We start from the raw sequence: 16,135 nt of genomic DNA, 5'->3' as shown, positions 1-16,135 counted from the left end.
ATGTAATGAAGGCCTGTATGTCCTAGGTGTTATGACCTTATGTAAAGTTATAAAATATAACCTATGAAAGGTATTACCCATACCCAGATACTGGATTTACCGCAGCTAAACCATTAAAATATAAATAATTATCTGGCCTACTAAACACCAGGCCTAGAATAAAGGTAGATATTTATATAAATATAGATAAACATGTTAAAAATATGTATATGTTTCTTATGTAGGAAACATAGGAGAAACATTTCTGAAGTGTATCAATGCATTTTAAAAACGCATAAGAGTTTAAAATGAAGAAGATTGCAAAATTTACATAATATGTTTTTTCATCCTTTCAACATTTGAATTAACCACCTTAGTGGCACAAAAAAGAACAGAAGAAAGAGTCGTGGAACGGCCTTTTAAGGTACTAAAAATCAAATCAAAAATCAAATTCATATATATAATATCGCAATAGTGTCCTGGATATCTCTATTGAAGAAGGTATAATCATTAGCAAACATTACACATACTCCCAAAAAGATGTTATGAATAACTGTGCAGTATTCATGCTGGGAGGGTAGGAAGTTCCTCTCCTATTACACAAATATTTCGAGTATAAACTCATTTTCCTTTTTACTAATAAAAATGTTTTGTATGTTTAATTAAAACCAAGAACTACCTTGGCTAGTGTCTCCTTGTGACCGCTTACACCACAAAAAAGATACTGATCTGAACTAGTAATGGAGAGAGACTGGATCGCTGTGGAAACGTTTGTTTTCGGTGGAATTATGGTGTCTTGACCCCGTCTCTGCATTGCAAAACCGAAGAAAGCTTTTGTTAATAGATGTACCAACGCATGAGGTAATGGCGACGCCAAAGAAGAATCTGTACTAATCTCAAAACCATTACTGTTGAAAGTAAAAAAGTTAATCAGAATCGATCAACGTTAATTTGATGTGCTCGTCATCACAATCAGTCAAATGAGCCTCAGCTTTGACTCGCAAAATATGTTTTATTTCGTCACAAATTAATCAACGATTTGGTCACGGTTATCTCCCGGTTTTAATCTTCCTTTGAATCCAGGATGGCTCCATTTGTTATTGCTAGCTGCTAAAAATTAGATTCACTTAGCTGCATTGTAAAAACGTGTACAAATCGGTTCTCTAAACTATCCAAGGTTTCTTCCACGAGAGTTTCTGTGTGCTTGATAGAGCGTTTTTCTTAGTGCAATCAACGTGGGCAACAGTGTTCCCAGAAAAAAGTTCTTGTCTCCCAGTAATATGTCAAGTGTCCTCAGTTACCTTTACATACTCCTTCAGAAACTCAAGTTCAATTACTTTCAACTTCGGTAGGTTTAGTTTGGTGTAAACCTGCCCAATCCGGTCCAACACTTTGACAATTCTTTTCTTAGCATCATATCAAGAGTTACACTGAGCTAAGCCGTGCACAAGGTTATTGAAAGCCTTTTCCTCCACAGTCACAAGAGGCCACATTTCTTCAATTATGTAATCCACTGTGAAATAATTAATTTGCTTCTGAGGAGGTTTAATTGGCTTTTTTTCAAAGAAATTTCTGTTCAGAGATTTTTTTCTAGGAGGCTGTTCTGTCTTGGCTTCAGAATCCAAACTACTGCAGTCTTCAGGTTGACTTGGAGGCTTGACACCCTCTCCTGACTGACATCTCTTAATCATTACCATCAAGGGTGTCTGAGAAAACAGACATTTTCTTCTCTTTTTTTTTCCCTGGTCTCCATATACATAAAAATATCATAAACCAGTAATGGATGAACACGCTAGAAAATCAAACACTTTCAGAAATATGCACCTACCTGACAAAGCAATAAATTTTAGACAAATATTCGCCTTAAACACCATCTTAAACCAAATGTGTTCTTTTTGTGGGATACGAATCTACGTTTCATCACTGATCAGAAGTAAGTAATAATAGTAAAAATAGTAAAAATAGTAAGTAATAATAGTAAAAATATAAGAAGTAAGTATATAAAAAAGAAACAACCCCAACAAAGTAAAATGCAAGTGGGACAAAGTTTAGGAACAATTTATTATTTTTTTTTCAAGATGTCTAGACAGAAATAAAACATGTAATAAAGCATATTTCTTTTCATTTACCATTTGTCGAACATTTAATGTTTTCTGGTAAAAAATAAGGCAAAGTAGTCTAGTGGTAGGGAAGTATATGCCCCAAACTTATTCTTCAGGCTTATATTCAGCGATACATTTGAAATTGAAAATTATGAGTCAAGATTTGGGACAACTTTTAATAAAATATTTAGCCTGAATCTCTTTACAGTTTGCGCATCCAAGCTTTAGTGTGAGCTTTCTTAAGTGATTATGTTGCATGTTGCATCCAAAAGACCCACAAATTAAGCTTTTAATTCAGAATTTTTTTTTAATTGAGATAAAATATTATCTGAATTAAAAGCTATTTTGCTTCTCAACTACTGGTTGTGAATCCTCTCAAACAGGCTTTAAATTTGGATAAGTTTAAAGTTGGCTAATTGACCTTTCAGCTGTAGGGAAAAAAAAAAGCCTGTTATGAGAAGATTCACAACCAGTGAAAAAGCTGGCAACTAGACAGTTACAAGTCTACTTGCCATCAGATGTTATGAAGTTAACCATTTTTGGGCTTATCACCTGTCTCATATTCACATGAGTCTCTTTCTTGACCCGATGTTATGATCTGCCTGAGCAACTAAGATTTTAATACCTTCTTAAAAACAGCTTCTGCACTCTTGTTCCATTTAATTTTAGTGCCTTGGACTTTTCATGACATAAATATTTTACTTTTTAGGTTTAATTTTAGTAGCCTACACTGAGTACTCAGTCCAGTTCCGTTAAAATACTTTAAAATGTTTTCCTGATTTTAAAAGACTGAATACTAACAATGACGACCAATGAAACATTTTGCAGTTAGTAATTAACCATGACTTATCAAGATTTTGAGGTAGTTATTTTGTTCAAAATAGTCCAAAATAACAAAGGGTCAGGGTTTGGAAATCCCCTTCCACCCTCATGGCAAGAGCTGTAAGCTATGCAAGTTGCAAATTTTTAAGATATAAGATTTGTATGGAAAGGGTGGTCGAATAAACTTTGGGGGCTCATTCAATGGAATAACGAGTATTCCATTGCTCTTTTTAATTTTTAGCCTGCTTTTCAACCAGTTGCTACCGAATGAGTTGTTACTGACTAGAGTGTCTTAAAAAAATTTCTTACTCTAGTTTAACGGCCTTTGTATTTCAGGAGGTGTTTTTAAAGAATTTTGACAAAAAGTCCAACTAGCATAAAAAGTGAGATTTTGAAGAGGAGGTAGCCCCCCTCATATATGGAATAATTTCTATAGGTTTTAAGATCATTCTTTGTAAAAAAAAAAAAACTCAATTAAAAAAAATTGGATATAAGAGCTTCAAACTTTTACAATGGGGTTCTCTGATTGTTTTGTAGTTAGGGAGGGAGGGAGATGCGTTAAAGGGTGCATTTTTACGCCAAAAAATCCCAACTCTCGGCGAGGGGAAGGCGAAGGTAGTAATTGGTATATAATCCCCTGGGCAATATCTAGAACTTTTGTTTGGGGGGGGGGGGGGTCTACAGAAAACACATCAAAAATGTCTGGTAATATATTTTTATAATGCTTTTACAAGTCGAACAAACATTTCCAACCCTCATTGTGTTTTAGGATAAATATAGAATTGATTCTAAGGAAGAGGTGTAGGGGTGGGGGGTGGGAGGTAGAAATAGATATTTAATCCTTCTTGATTTCTGGGAATATTTCTGGTCGATGCTGTTATTATGAAAGTAAAGAGTAAATGTAAACCAGAAAATGATCAGAATTTATTCCGTATAGGAGGGGGACTGCCCTTTCCTCGTCCCCAATTCCGCCTTGTGGTTGTAGAAATTACAGAGGATACTCATTGGATCAGAACTCGAGAGTTCTAGTCTTTTTTTTATAAGTCGAAAGTGACTGGAGACCAGTCAGTCCCTATCCTAAAATTACTGTTGATATTTGGTCCTTTTGCTACCCCTTAGGACATCTAATTGACATCTTGAAATACCAATTTTTTACTTTCTCTTCGACTGCTAAATTTTATACATGGAGAAAATTTTTAGCAAGTATTTTCTACGGGGGGGGGGTGTAAACGCCAGCTCACGGTGGAAGAGATATGTGAGGCAGAAGAAAACATGGATGATTTAAAGCTGACCTGGAATCATTTGGCGGAATTAGAAGATATGGGAGGAAATTGGACAAGTAGCCTAAGACTTGAACTGGTCAAACCGCTCATGAAAAACAAAGACTCTTGGCATAGCACCATAATAAAGTTGTTGAATTCCAAGTATAGCTAGTGCTTGTTTCCTGCTCCGAGTACAAGTAGTCAATATGAGGTTTATAAAAAAATAGTCTAGATGCCACAGGGAAGCCACAAAAAAAGTATTCCAGTTAATAAATGAAGACATATAGAAGGGAAGGCATAATTAAGATAGATCTGCTGTGTGAAATGTAACTATTATAAGTTCTTGAAGACTAAATTCACATTTTTGAGTTTTGACACAAAAAAAGGAAAAGACCTATAAATAACAACCCCCAAACATAAGTAAGAAAACCCAAAGAGATAAAAACGAAAATTAAAATAAAACATAAAAAGGAAAAAAACTCAAAACATCAAAAGGTGGTAAAAAAGATAAAAAGGAGCAGTTGTACTAAGAGAAACAAGAATAAAAAACCTAATAAGTGAGAAATCTAGGAGTAGCCTAAATCAGAAAGGGAAAACAATGGTGATGGACTGTCGATTTGTTCAGTTATAAAGGAAGCAAATGTTTCTTTATATCTTAAGGAATTAGATAGGTACAGGCTGAGAAACACTACAGAACAGGTGAATTCCGGAGGAAATATTTTCGGTAACAGGTGAACTCTTTTGGAGAAAATATTTTCGGTACGAGGGTTGAATTCTGGATGTTTAAGTGTAATGTTAAAGGTCGTTATCTACCTTTCTTTTGCAAATATTTCCTTCTTTTCATTCCCTTCTCCAAAACGGTATATCTCGAAATCTTAGTGCCACCCCTTCTCATCACTTTTTGCATAATTTAAAAGCTTAGATGAGTCAAAAGTAGTAGCTTAAATGAGTTTGTTTTTACTTTAGTTTTATGCATACGGGAATATATTTATATGGATTCAAACCTCACCCCCATTTGAAGTTTCGTGACTTTTGTAATTTTTTCTATGACTTGGTATAGTTTTCACATAATTCTTCTGCACGTTGCTGTTTGGACAAACTCCTCCCGCGTATCCCTCCGTGGGTGCTTGAAATTCATATATTGGGAACATCTTCCGAATAATGTAGTTTTTTCATTGCCTTTGAACAGAATTACAAAGTTTTTGACGCGGTCAGATACATGAAAGAATTCACAAAAACATTACAAAAACATTACAATAATGTGGACAAATTGTTTAACAGAGGCAAGTAAGAACGTTTATGCATTAAAAAGGATTACCACAATGTCAGGTTACTGGGCATGAATCTTTCTTCCTAAGAAACCAAAATATCCAATAAACACCAAATTTTACACCGCTTCTTACCGTTGTACCGTGTACCGCTTGTGACGTGTACCGTATTGTTTCCTTAGAAAAAAGATTTTGCAGATTCAGAAGTGCCCTCCCACCCTTAGAAAAGGTTCAAACCATGCCCTAGGACGTTGCGATTAAGTTATTTTAAAACCCGCCATTTACCCGTGCGACCTAAACATTTGCCTCTCAATTACTCAGACTATCTGTCTTGGCTTTTTCTACAGTTAGAAAATGTGAAAATGAAAAAAATATTGCTGGTATGTGTGTAGCGCAGTGTTACCGCTAGGGAAACGGTCTAACCATTCACGGTTTTAGGCATCAGTTGATAAGTTCTAAGGCGAGAGAGGAATTTGGGGCAATTTTTGGAGGCACCCACATGCACAGAGTCAGGCAAGTGACCCAAAACTTGAAAAAAAAAGTTAAAATTTGCTCAGAATACTGTACTGGGCTGAGGAAATGAATAGAGACTTTTTGGATAGTGACAGGAGATGGTGTGAATCCATGAACAAGATATAAATTGAGAGAGGAATTTGGGACAATATTTGGGGCGCCCACCCACCCAAAGTCTCGGACAGGTGACCAAAAAATTTGAAAAATCCGTGAAAAATTGAAATCTGCTCAGAATACGAGGTTGAGTTTAGGCAATGAATAGGTACTATTTGGAAGATGAAGATGGTTTTAAATGATTGTTTGCCTGTTATTCCAAGCAAATTGTTGGCCCTGTGTCAATTCTAAATTCTTGGTCAGCTTTTCTAAGACCATAGGTGGGTGTGCCTTGTTTGTCTCTTATTTCAGGGAATTTAACAGTCCCATGTCAATTTCAAATTCTGGATCAACCTGCCTGAGACTCTAGGCAGGTGTGCCTTTCCAAAAACTAACACACAAGCATTTGTCCAATAAGAGAGTCATACTTAGTCCCGCCATTCATCCGTGACATTTAAAAATTTGCTTATCAATTACTCGGACTATCTGTCTTGGCTTTTGCTACAATTAGCCATGTTTTGATGCCTACTACAAAATACTTGATTTTCAGTTCAATATTTATAAATAGTATTTATCAACACCGAGGCTGCTTGAACGGGAGGGGTAACATGTCTGAGATGTGGAGTTAATGCGTTTCATTGACTCTTAATTTTTTACATCTGACTGTTATTTTACATTCACATAAAATAAGGATTAATCTAAATAATATATAAAACAGATAATTTAGAAGTCACACTGCCTTGCTATGACAATAAACAAAAGTTCAAATAGGGATAAAATTTTTTAATAGGCAGTGATAAATTCCACACAAAAAATACTTGATATTTCGGTCACATATTGACGGTCACTGCATATTTGACCGAAATATCTAGTATTTTTGTGAAATTTATCACTGTCTATTAAAAGGATTTTATCCCTATTTGAAGTTTTATTTATCGTAACATATAAAATACAGTTTGGCAATTAATTTTTTGGCAATACGAATTTTATATATGTGAGATCGTCCAAGTATATACTAAAGGGTCTAAATACGACAACGTTTTCAAACACAGCGACAAATACAAAATCCTAGACATTTTCCAGAAAATTCCTGAGGAAAAAATATGAATGTTCTTTTTTTTTTACCAGATACTTGGTTCATTAAGCCAAAACCACGAAGTATGATCCCATTAGTTTTTACCTCTAAATGATTTCGTAGGCTACAAGACCTGTGCACTAATAGATAAATGAAAATAAATGGATTTATCAATAATGGATAGAAATTTTAGATAATAGATTTCACATCTTTTAAAGCTAAATATTTATATATTTTCATTTTTGTTTGTTTTTTCTCTGTCGTTTTACGTTTTATACGTAATTTGTTCTACGTATATCGTTTCAATAAGTTTTATATTTCTATTTTTTGTGTCTTTTACTAGATTCATTTTTTATATTAGAAAACTGTTGTTCCAATCTGCATTTTTTTTAATTTAAAACAATTGCACCTTAAACCTTTGCTCAAACTAATTAACTATAACTTTTAGGCTTGAAAATAGAGCAATATTGAACTTGACAAATTACAAACGGAACACCTAACTAACTCTATAATCCTGCAAAATTCTAATCAGTCTTACACGCTACAAGGTATGAACTTAAGGGCTAGGCACACTTAGCTGATTTCGGGAACCGATTTCAGCAAGGGTGTATTCCTCGTCCAGTGATTATAATTAATAGTGCTAAGAAGCGGAACTTAGTGGTGGTTTTCGGTGATTAATCATAATTAATTATGTTCTAGGCAAGGACTGTAGAAGGGCTTTCAAGCTTTAGGCATGCAATTCATTGTATTTAAGGATTGTCGTAAATTAATCGTAATTAATGATGATTAATCACCGAGAACCGTCACTAAGCCCCGCCTCTTAGCATCATTAATTATAATCACTCGACGTGGAATACACCCTTGCTGAAATCGGTTCCCAAACAGCTACGTGTGCCTAGCCCTTTAGTCCATTTTTAAGTACGCTGAATTCTTAAAATAAAATTCATAGGGATTTACTAAAGCGTTCTAATACTAAATTATACATTGGTACTTTTTAGTGCCTACAATCCGGAGCATAATCATTATCGTGGTCGTCGTTCAGTCGGAAATGAAACAGATGATATACCAGTAAAAAGAGAAAGTGTCTCAAGATCGATCGAAGTCCTAATGCCCAACGACACCAGTCCCATTGGTAAGTTTCCTTTCACTATCATAGTTTTGTAATGATGGCTTGTGGATTTGCCAGTGTACGTCAGATCAAGGCTGCCACTTCACTTTTGCAAAATCACTATTTTACCGGCAAAAAAGTACGGCACTATGAAAAAAGTACTGTGTTCCAAAGTTGTTCGTACATGGAAGGCTAGACTTTTAAAGGAGCCCTAAATAAAGGTACACAAGCAGTTTTTTTTTTGCAAAATTTAAATTTTTCAACTTTCGTTAACTTAAACTTCATACAATTTTCTTCTTCTAATTTCATATTGCTTAGTATTATTATCCTAAGAGTTTTATGAAACCAAGAAAGGAAAAGATATATTAAATGAAAAAATAGGTGAGAAAATGAGGATTTTGTCAGCCAGTGGCAAAATATGAAGATAAAGAACAAGCAAATGTTTCGACAAGGACCTCCGCCAAGTCGTCCTCAGTGCTCATAAGAAAAAAGAATCTGACCTTTTGAAGTGATCCTAACAAGAGAAGAATAGATACTGAATAAAAAAATCAGCCAGAAATAAATGAAAGAAAATTCACCAATTAGATTGAACAAGTATTCTTTGCCTCGCAATAGATTCTGCTTTGGCCCTCCATATCTTCGAAAATCCCGAACATCTGGTTCTTCTTGAGGAGGCAATTTTAATATATACTGTAAATGGCTTACCTAAATCTTTTAAAGAGGCAATTGAGATAAAAAAATATATAAGCAGAAATTTGGCTATAAATAAAGACTCAGGATATATTTCCTTAAGCCAAATTTACAAGAACTTAATTTCAAAAGACTCAATCAATATTTTCGCCCAGTGTAATTTAAGACAACCTGTCCTCATATCTAATGAAAATCGAAGTTGCAGAAAGGCAAAGTCTATTGCGGGGCAAAGAATACTTGTTCCATCCAATTGGTGAATTTCCTTTCGTTTATTTCTGGCTGGTTTTTTGATTCAGTATCTATTCTCCTCTTGTTAGGTTCACTTCAAAAGGTCAGACTTTTGAGGACGACTAGGCGGAGATCCTTGTCGAAATATTTGCTTGTTCTTCATCTTCATATTTTGCCACTGGCTCCTTTCTTGGTCTCATGCTTCGTGTATAGCTAGTGTGGTCTTGTAATGTATTTACCGAAGAGTTTTTACATTTTCAGCAAACATTTAAACAAAGTTAAAGACAAGAAGGGGAAGGGCGTTGAAAGCGATAGTTTACCTCAGTATTTCTATATAGTATGGGATTTTGACAGAAGATCAGCACCTCCATTGAATCAATATAGGGTAAATTATAGTTGCAGCAGCAGTTGCAATCTAGTAAACAACGAAACATGGTCCATAGTAACCTAAAAAACACGTTAAAAATACTGGCTAGTGTGAGTAAATTGTCATCTGCAGCTGATTCAAGAATAGTTACTATTATCTTAGTTAGTCTTAATAGTAAAATGCTATTTCCAAAACAGATTTATGGTAATTTTGAGAAATCATCAAAATGACACCAGATTAAAACAAAATTATACCATTGGATTCGCCACAGCTGAAAACGTAGTGCAGGAAACTTACAACCCCTTGTCTTGAAGAACATAAAAATTGCTTTCTCCTTCTTTATATAGTATTCTCAATTTCCATAAAATTTCCTTCTATCCCTTCCCCCCTCCTTATATACAGGATAATTTTCGATTCGTTTCAAGTTTTAGTTTCGCACTTTACTTTTAGTTAGTAGGTTTCGTTTAAGAAAAGTCCGAAAACTTTTCTGTCTAGTGTATATATTTTTTTCTCTCAGAGATGAACTGCTCAAATTACCAATCCTTGTGGCAGCGAAGTGGACAAAGCCACGTTTGGCAACAACCTGGATCACGGTTCGATTCCCCGTGTCGCAAGAAAATTTATTTAAACATTTGTAATTGTTAAATATCAAATCATTTTTTACTAAAATATTGAGAATAGTGACAAATTAAAAAGTGTAAAAACATTGCTATTTCTAGCTGATTCAGGAATGCTAACTATTATTTCGATTAGTCATAATAGTAAAATGTCATTTCGATAACAAATTTATGAAAATTTCGCGTTGGATCGTGAAAAGAAATACACCAGTGTAACCGTCATGGCCTAAAACCCTTTACAGGGAACATACAGTCCCCTGGCCTTAATAAAAAAAAAAATCCTTTTTTTGTATGGGTAGTACAGATGTCCTCTGTTTTTCTTCTTTTCCACTGCTAGTGGGGCACTGGAACATCATAGAGAGCATAGAAAGGAAAGTACTATATCTAGTGCCTTTTGTGATTGACAAAGTCCAATATTTAAAATAAAATCTCTTTTTGACAAAAAAAATGCATCTTCGTATATAAACTGATGTTATAATGGATATTATGTCTTATTTGAGCAAATCTTCAGCTTGATTTTATGGGATTCGTTCGAACGAATCATGGCCCATGATAACCAAAAATTAAAAACGCTTTTATAAAAAAAAACTATTTTTGAACAAGGTCAAATGAACTAATAAATATTACCATTGTAGGTGTAATTCTACAGAATTCTTCGAGCTCATTTGGAACGGATAGATACAAGCCAATAGTGGTGGATACATACCCATTTTATGAAATAATCGCTGGTATAACATCATGTCTTCTTTTTCTCTCTCTTTGTGCGTTGGCTACTATATATTGGAAGTTAAATTTAGTCCGTAAATAGAAGTAGTTGTTTTAATTTTGCGAACAATACAAGTGTTTTTTGTTGATTGCATCTTTTTGAATACATTTATGTGGTTTTGTCGCATTAGCATCAAAGAAGAGCTCCACCAAGAATATTTTCCACGGAGGTAGGGGGGGTAAGTACTACCATGCGTTTTGCTATTGCAACGACAGTAGTATCCATTTATAAGGTCCAGCGGGGACAAGCCTTGGAGCATGAATATACAGTGCAGTTTCAACGGTACATGCCTTACCATGGGCGGATATCTAGTGCTAAAGACGGTACATGCCTTACCAGACAGGTTTCTGAGGCAACCCCCATTTTCTGAACCAATCAGAGAGAACGAATACGGAGGATACTTAATATACAGTGCAATTTCAATGGTATATGTCTTACCACGGGCAGGTATCTAGTACTACAGACGGGAAATGCCTTATGAGACTTGTTTTTCTAGGTTCAATAGCCAAAACTAAAGACCTTCATATAGGGTATGCAAAGGTTTATTGAACTTTCGGTAAAAAATACTGGTTTCAGCCGGAGGTCATATAATCGTGTTTTTCCTGTATAAATTAAGGTGTAATGAGTTTTTGTAGATCAGTTTGAGAAAAAAACTTGAAAAGGTAGCCTTTCTTGTTAAACTTACTCGTATTGAAATGGAGAATTCTAAAAGGATCTTGGTAAGTGAATATTTTATTCTTGTATTATCAAAAAAAATAGATCTTTTTCGTATAGGTACCTTTAACTATCTTATCATATTGGGTTTCTGATTGACAGCGGACTATATATGTCTAATGCATAATTCAAACGCTTTGTGACAGCTGTTTAGGTATAGGGTATTTTGGCTAAAACGGTTCTTAACTAGCTTGCAAAACATCTCATATTTAAGGAGGGACGGAATAGAAACAATCCCGGCTAGCCCTTCCATGTTAAATATTTTTAGCTTGTCTGGCGACAACAGACGCATTAAGGCATCGATTTTGGTTTCTATCTCTTCCCCTGATCTAGCAATATAATCTGAGTTTGCTATTTTTTTTAATATTTTTTACTTGGCTTTCTAAATTAGGCTTTTTCGTGTAAATTCCATTTCAACTTGTATGAGAAAACGGTAAATACAAGTTTAATAAATTTAACACGGACTTGTAGAGGATTTTGAAAGGAATAACTTGACTTTTATGTTTTTTCCTAATTAGTTCAAAAAAGACATTTTCATCAGTTTATTTAAAAGTTGTTACCATCAGTTTTATATTAGTAACTCCTGAACTGTTGCATATTTAGTTTCAATAGGCAGGCATAATTACCGGTTTTCAGGTGATAAACTTTCAGGATTTCATCTTGTATCGACTGACATCAAAGCTGAATGTTTCAACATATTATGCAAATAGGAATGCTCCGTCAAATTAGGTTGCGATCAAAGATTTTGAAAGAAGAGAAAGGCAATTGAAGAAATTGGCCTTGCTAGTTCACAAAAGTGCTTTGTGAAAGATGGTAAAGAAGCATAATAAAAGAGGCATTGGCTTGGTTACTGTACAGAAGCATAGGGAAAAACTAAATCAAATATACAAAAAGCTTGGAAGACCACGACTTCCGAAACATTTACTCGACTTGAACGAAACATCTCTTCAAGAGGAGCCCGTAGCAGAAATTGCAAGACTGAAAGTTATAACTGCGGGTCACAATTTAGAATCGGATATTTAAAAAAATTCTCGCTGGATGGTTAGTGTGCCCTATTTTCTAAAGACCTACGAAGAATTGGTAATCAAACATATGTAAGTACCACTTGATTAATTTTATAGTATGAACCTTTCAAAGACCTTAGACTTATTATAGGTTTGTATGCTTTTAGGGGCTTAGATCCGAATTCTGATGCTTCTCTTAGGAAGCTGTTCGGATGAATTAATAGATTCAGACTGATAAACAAACCAACACGGGCAACGGAGGAGAGGCCAAATACACATTTTGTGTGTAAGTTTATTTAGTGGTTTTCTTTCTTTTTTAATTCTATTCACCTAGAGACTTTAAAATTAAAACACACTGAATGTGCCTTATGAAAAAGCATGTGACTTATAGCCCTTCAATTTTTATCGCACTTTGTTCCTAGTAGAAAAAATGTTTAGAACTGTAGGATAAATTAAGGAAGATACAAATTTTTTGTCAAAAGGAGAAAGGCAGGGGATTGTAGCCCCCTAACAAATAGCGCAATTTCTAGGCATACAACTATAATTCATTCTATTCGTAAATCTTAGTAGCGTAAATCTTAAAAAATAGACTTTGATCTATGACCTTCTACTTAGTCACTGGCAGATCCAGGGATGGGCCCACTATCGTACGGGCAAATGAAGTTTTTAATAACGATTTATGGAATGTAGTTTTTTTTACTTTTGCTTTGTATGTTTTAGTGCATAATTTTACATAATATTTTACGGGAGATGCATAAGACTCAATAATCTTTTGACAAGAAAGTTTAAAAAAATGAGGGAGGAGGGGAGGTTATTGAAGCTTCAAAGTAGTAATAGTGTTAAAGGTTTCAACCATACATTCACGCCTACAAGAATGTGCAGTTACACGCAGACATTGCAAAAAAGCGAGATATTTATTATAAATTTAGAACAATATCAATCTTTGGAAATGGTTAACGATAACAAACATGTTTTCAACCAGATGGGTTTTTGAAAGCACATTCAGCATGGCGTGTGTTATTTTTTTCTTTTTTTTGGCAATTGACGTTTTTTCTGACAACAAGTACCATTCATTGCGATCGTGTAGGTATTTGTTATCTGAAACCTATGATTTGGGATCTTATTTGGACTTTTCAGAGCTAGGATTCTTAGTCTCTCCTAGGCGTTTGTTGCAGGAAGCCTATAATTTGGGCTGGGCAGTTTTCTATTTTCGGCTTTTATGAGCTAGTTTTCAGAGACTTTTGAATTTGTGTCATGTCGGAAACCTATAGTGCGGGATTCTATTTGGGCCTTTCAGAGCTAGGATTCTTATTCTCTCATAGGTGTTTGTAGTCTGAAACCCAAAATTTGGGGGTGGGTATTTTGCTATGTCCGGCTTTTATGAGCTAGGTTTCATAACCTTTTGTAGGTGTGTATTGGCTGAAACCTATAGTTTGGGATGCTATTTGGGCTTTTCAGAGCTAGGTTTCTTAGTCTCTCATCGGTGTGTGTTGTCTGAAACCTACAATTTGGGGTGGGTAGTTTGCTATTTCCGGCTTTTGTGAGCTAGGTTTCATAGCCTTTTGTAGGTGTGTGTTGTCTGAAACCTATAGTTTGGGATACTATTTGGGCTTTTCAGAGCTAGGTTTCTTAGTCTCTCATAGGTGTGTGTTGTCTGAAACCTACAATTTGGGGTGGGTAGTTTGCTATTTTTAGCTTTTATGAGCTAGGTTTCATAGCCTTTTGTAGGTGTGTGTTGTCTGAAACCTATAGTTTGGGATGCTATTTGGGCTTTTCAGAGCTATGTTTCTTAGTCTCTCATAGGTGTGTGTTGTCTGAAACCTACAATTTGGGGTGGGTAGTTTGCTATTTCCGGCTTTTAACTATACTGTGCAAGTTATTTGAATTGCTTGTTGTAAATAGGCTTAGTGCTATATGTAACACGCTGGATAACCAATTTGGTTTCAAGAAGAGAATGAGTAGAGAACACGCGCATTATTTGATTGCTAATTTTTTGATTGACGCCGATGATTCAAATGAGACTTTGTATTTTGCCGGTCATGATGTCGACCGCGCGTTTGACTCCGGTTTGCACTCTCAGATATTGTTGTCGGCCTGGAAACGTGGCGTGGATAAGTCTATTATACGCGCACTGAGGAATATGTATAGTAATTTAAAAGCGCGTGTAAATGTACCTTGTTTTAATGCTTTGACCCTATCTTCTAGTCTTATACCCGTAGTGAAGGGAATACGCCAAGGAGCACTTACTTCCCCACCGCTTTTCAATAATAGTGCTATTTCATTGCAAGAACTGGTTCAGTCTACATGTATCTTTAGAGGTCTCAATGTTTTGCTGATTGATTATGCCGACGACATTTTGAACGCAAGTAGAACACTTATAGGCATCGAAGAGACTTTCTGTGTTTTGAGTAAGGAGTATGGTAACATAGGTCTTCCTTTCAATCCCCAGAAGAGTGAAGTTCTCGTATTTAATAGCCGCGTTAAAGATAGTGTACCAGTTGATGTTATTTTCGGTATTTATACAACTAAGTCTTCGTTTAAGACTATTTATCTCGGCCTTCCAATTTGTAGCGATCTTAAAGAAACCCGCGATTGCCTTGTTTCGTTGTTCGCTGTAAAGACACGCAGAGCTTATGGGATTCTTGTTTCAATGAAGTGCCACTTTAACTGTTTTCTACTTGCAAGGGTGTATAATGCTTTTGTTTTGCCACATGTGATCTCCGTTTTGGAAAATATTTACTTCGTCTGATCGCCGCAATATTCGGTCTATTTTCTACAGATATGGCAAGTATCTGCTTCGTCTTCCAGTTTGGATGAGGAATTCGAATATATCTCTGAAGTATGGTATAGCCGACCCGCTTATTGCTGTACTGAATCGCCGTGTTCGATTTGCAAAGGCGTTTGAACCAAGCCTCTCTTTATTATATGTTGCAATAACTTAAATTTGTCTTTTTTTTGTTTGTCGTTTTGTTTGTCACTTAGTCGTAGTAGAAATTTCTTTTGATAATACGGGATAAAGATTGGAAGTAAAATATTATTTGTCGCAAGAAGAGGGGTAGGGAATTGCAGCCTCCTAACAAATAACACTTTTTTTAGGCATGCGACTTTCATTTTATTTAATTTAGTAGTGTAAATTTAAAAAAAAAATAGACTTTGATTTATGACCTTCTGCTTAGTGATATTAACGATTTATTCCACATAGTTTTTTTTTCTTTTGCCTTATATATTTTAATGTATTGTTTTATATAATATTTTGCCGGAATATGCATAGCAAAATTAATACGTGTCTGTGGGGGGAGGGGGGGGGGGTTGAAGCTACAAAAACTAGTTTTTTAGGCGATAATTTTCATTCTTATTATGAGAAGCAGTTCAGGTCGTCGACTTTTTGTCGTGAAGTTCAACAGATAATTCTAAAATAACAGCAGCGAATTTAGTTTCTTCAATTCATATCCCTTGTAAAAAAAAAAAAAAAAAAAAAAAAAAAAAAAAAAAAAAAAAATGTAAAGTAAAATGAAACGAATAATAAA

General features: G+C 35.0%; 3 protein-coding genes across 4 annotated transcripts in view; 2 read left to right on the top strand and 1 right to left on the bottom strand.

Moving 5' to 3' along the window:
* The window catches only part of LOC148942010 (uncharacterized), a 115,391-nt gene extending 114,598 nt beyond the window's left edge, over nucleotides 1-793 (bottom strand). Inside the window, exon 1 of the mRNA XM_089103204.1 lies at nucleotides 659-793. Coding sequence (XP_088959330.1) covers nucleotides 659-793 — 135 coding nt within the window. The remainder of the gene's footprint in view (nucleotides 1-658) is intronic.
* The window catches only part of LOC148942009 (uncharacterized), a 90,000-nt gene extending 79,022 nt beyond the window's left edge, over nucleotides 1-10,978 (top strand). For both annotated transcript variants that reach the window (XM_089103739.1, XM_089103740.1), the window contains exons 8-9: nucleotides 8,113-8,246; nucleotides 10,760-10,978. In XM_089103739.1, the coding sequence (XP_088959865.1) occupies nucleotides 8,113-8,246; nucleotides 10,760-10,932 (307 nt within the window). In that variant the 3' untranslated portion in view covers nucleotides 10,933-10,978. The remainder of the gene's footprint in view (nucleotides 1-8,112; nucleotides 8,247-10,759) is intronic.
* A 3,584-nt stretch (nucleotides 10,979-14,562) lies between these two features.
* On the top strand, nucleotides 14,563-15,357 carry LOC148942008 (uncharacterized). The gene has a single exon (XM_089103203.1). The coding sequence runs from the start codon at nucleotides 14,563-14,565 to the stop codon at nucleotides 15,355-15,357; it is 795 nt and encodes a 264-aa protein (XP_088959329.1).
* The last annotated feature ends 778 nt before the right edge of the window (nucleotides 15,358-16,135 follow it).

This window comes from Artemia sp. Qi Xiang Cuo, chromosome 17 (assembly GCF_049724085.1).
Source record: "Artemia sp. Qi Xiang Cuo chromosome 17, ASM4972408v1, whole genome shotgun sequence".
NCBI lineage: Eukaryota > Metazoa > Arthropoda > Branchiopoda > Anostraca > Artemiidae > Artemia > Artemia sp. Qi Xiang Cuo.
This window is presented reverse-complemented; position numbering and strand designations above follow the sequence as displayed.

Coding starts and splice junctions, on each gene's coding strand:
- LOC148942008 (XM_089103203.1), top strand. CDS start 14,563: ATGAGTAGAGAACACGCGCATTATTTGATTGCTAATTTTTTGATTGAC.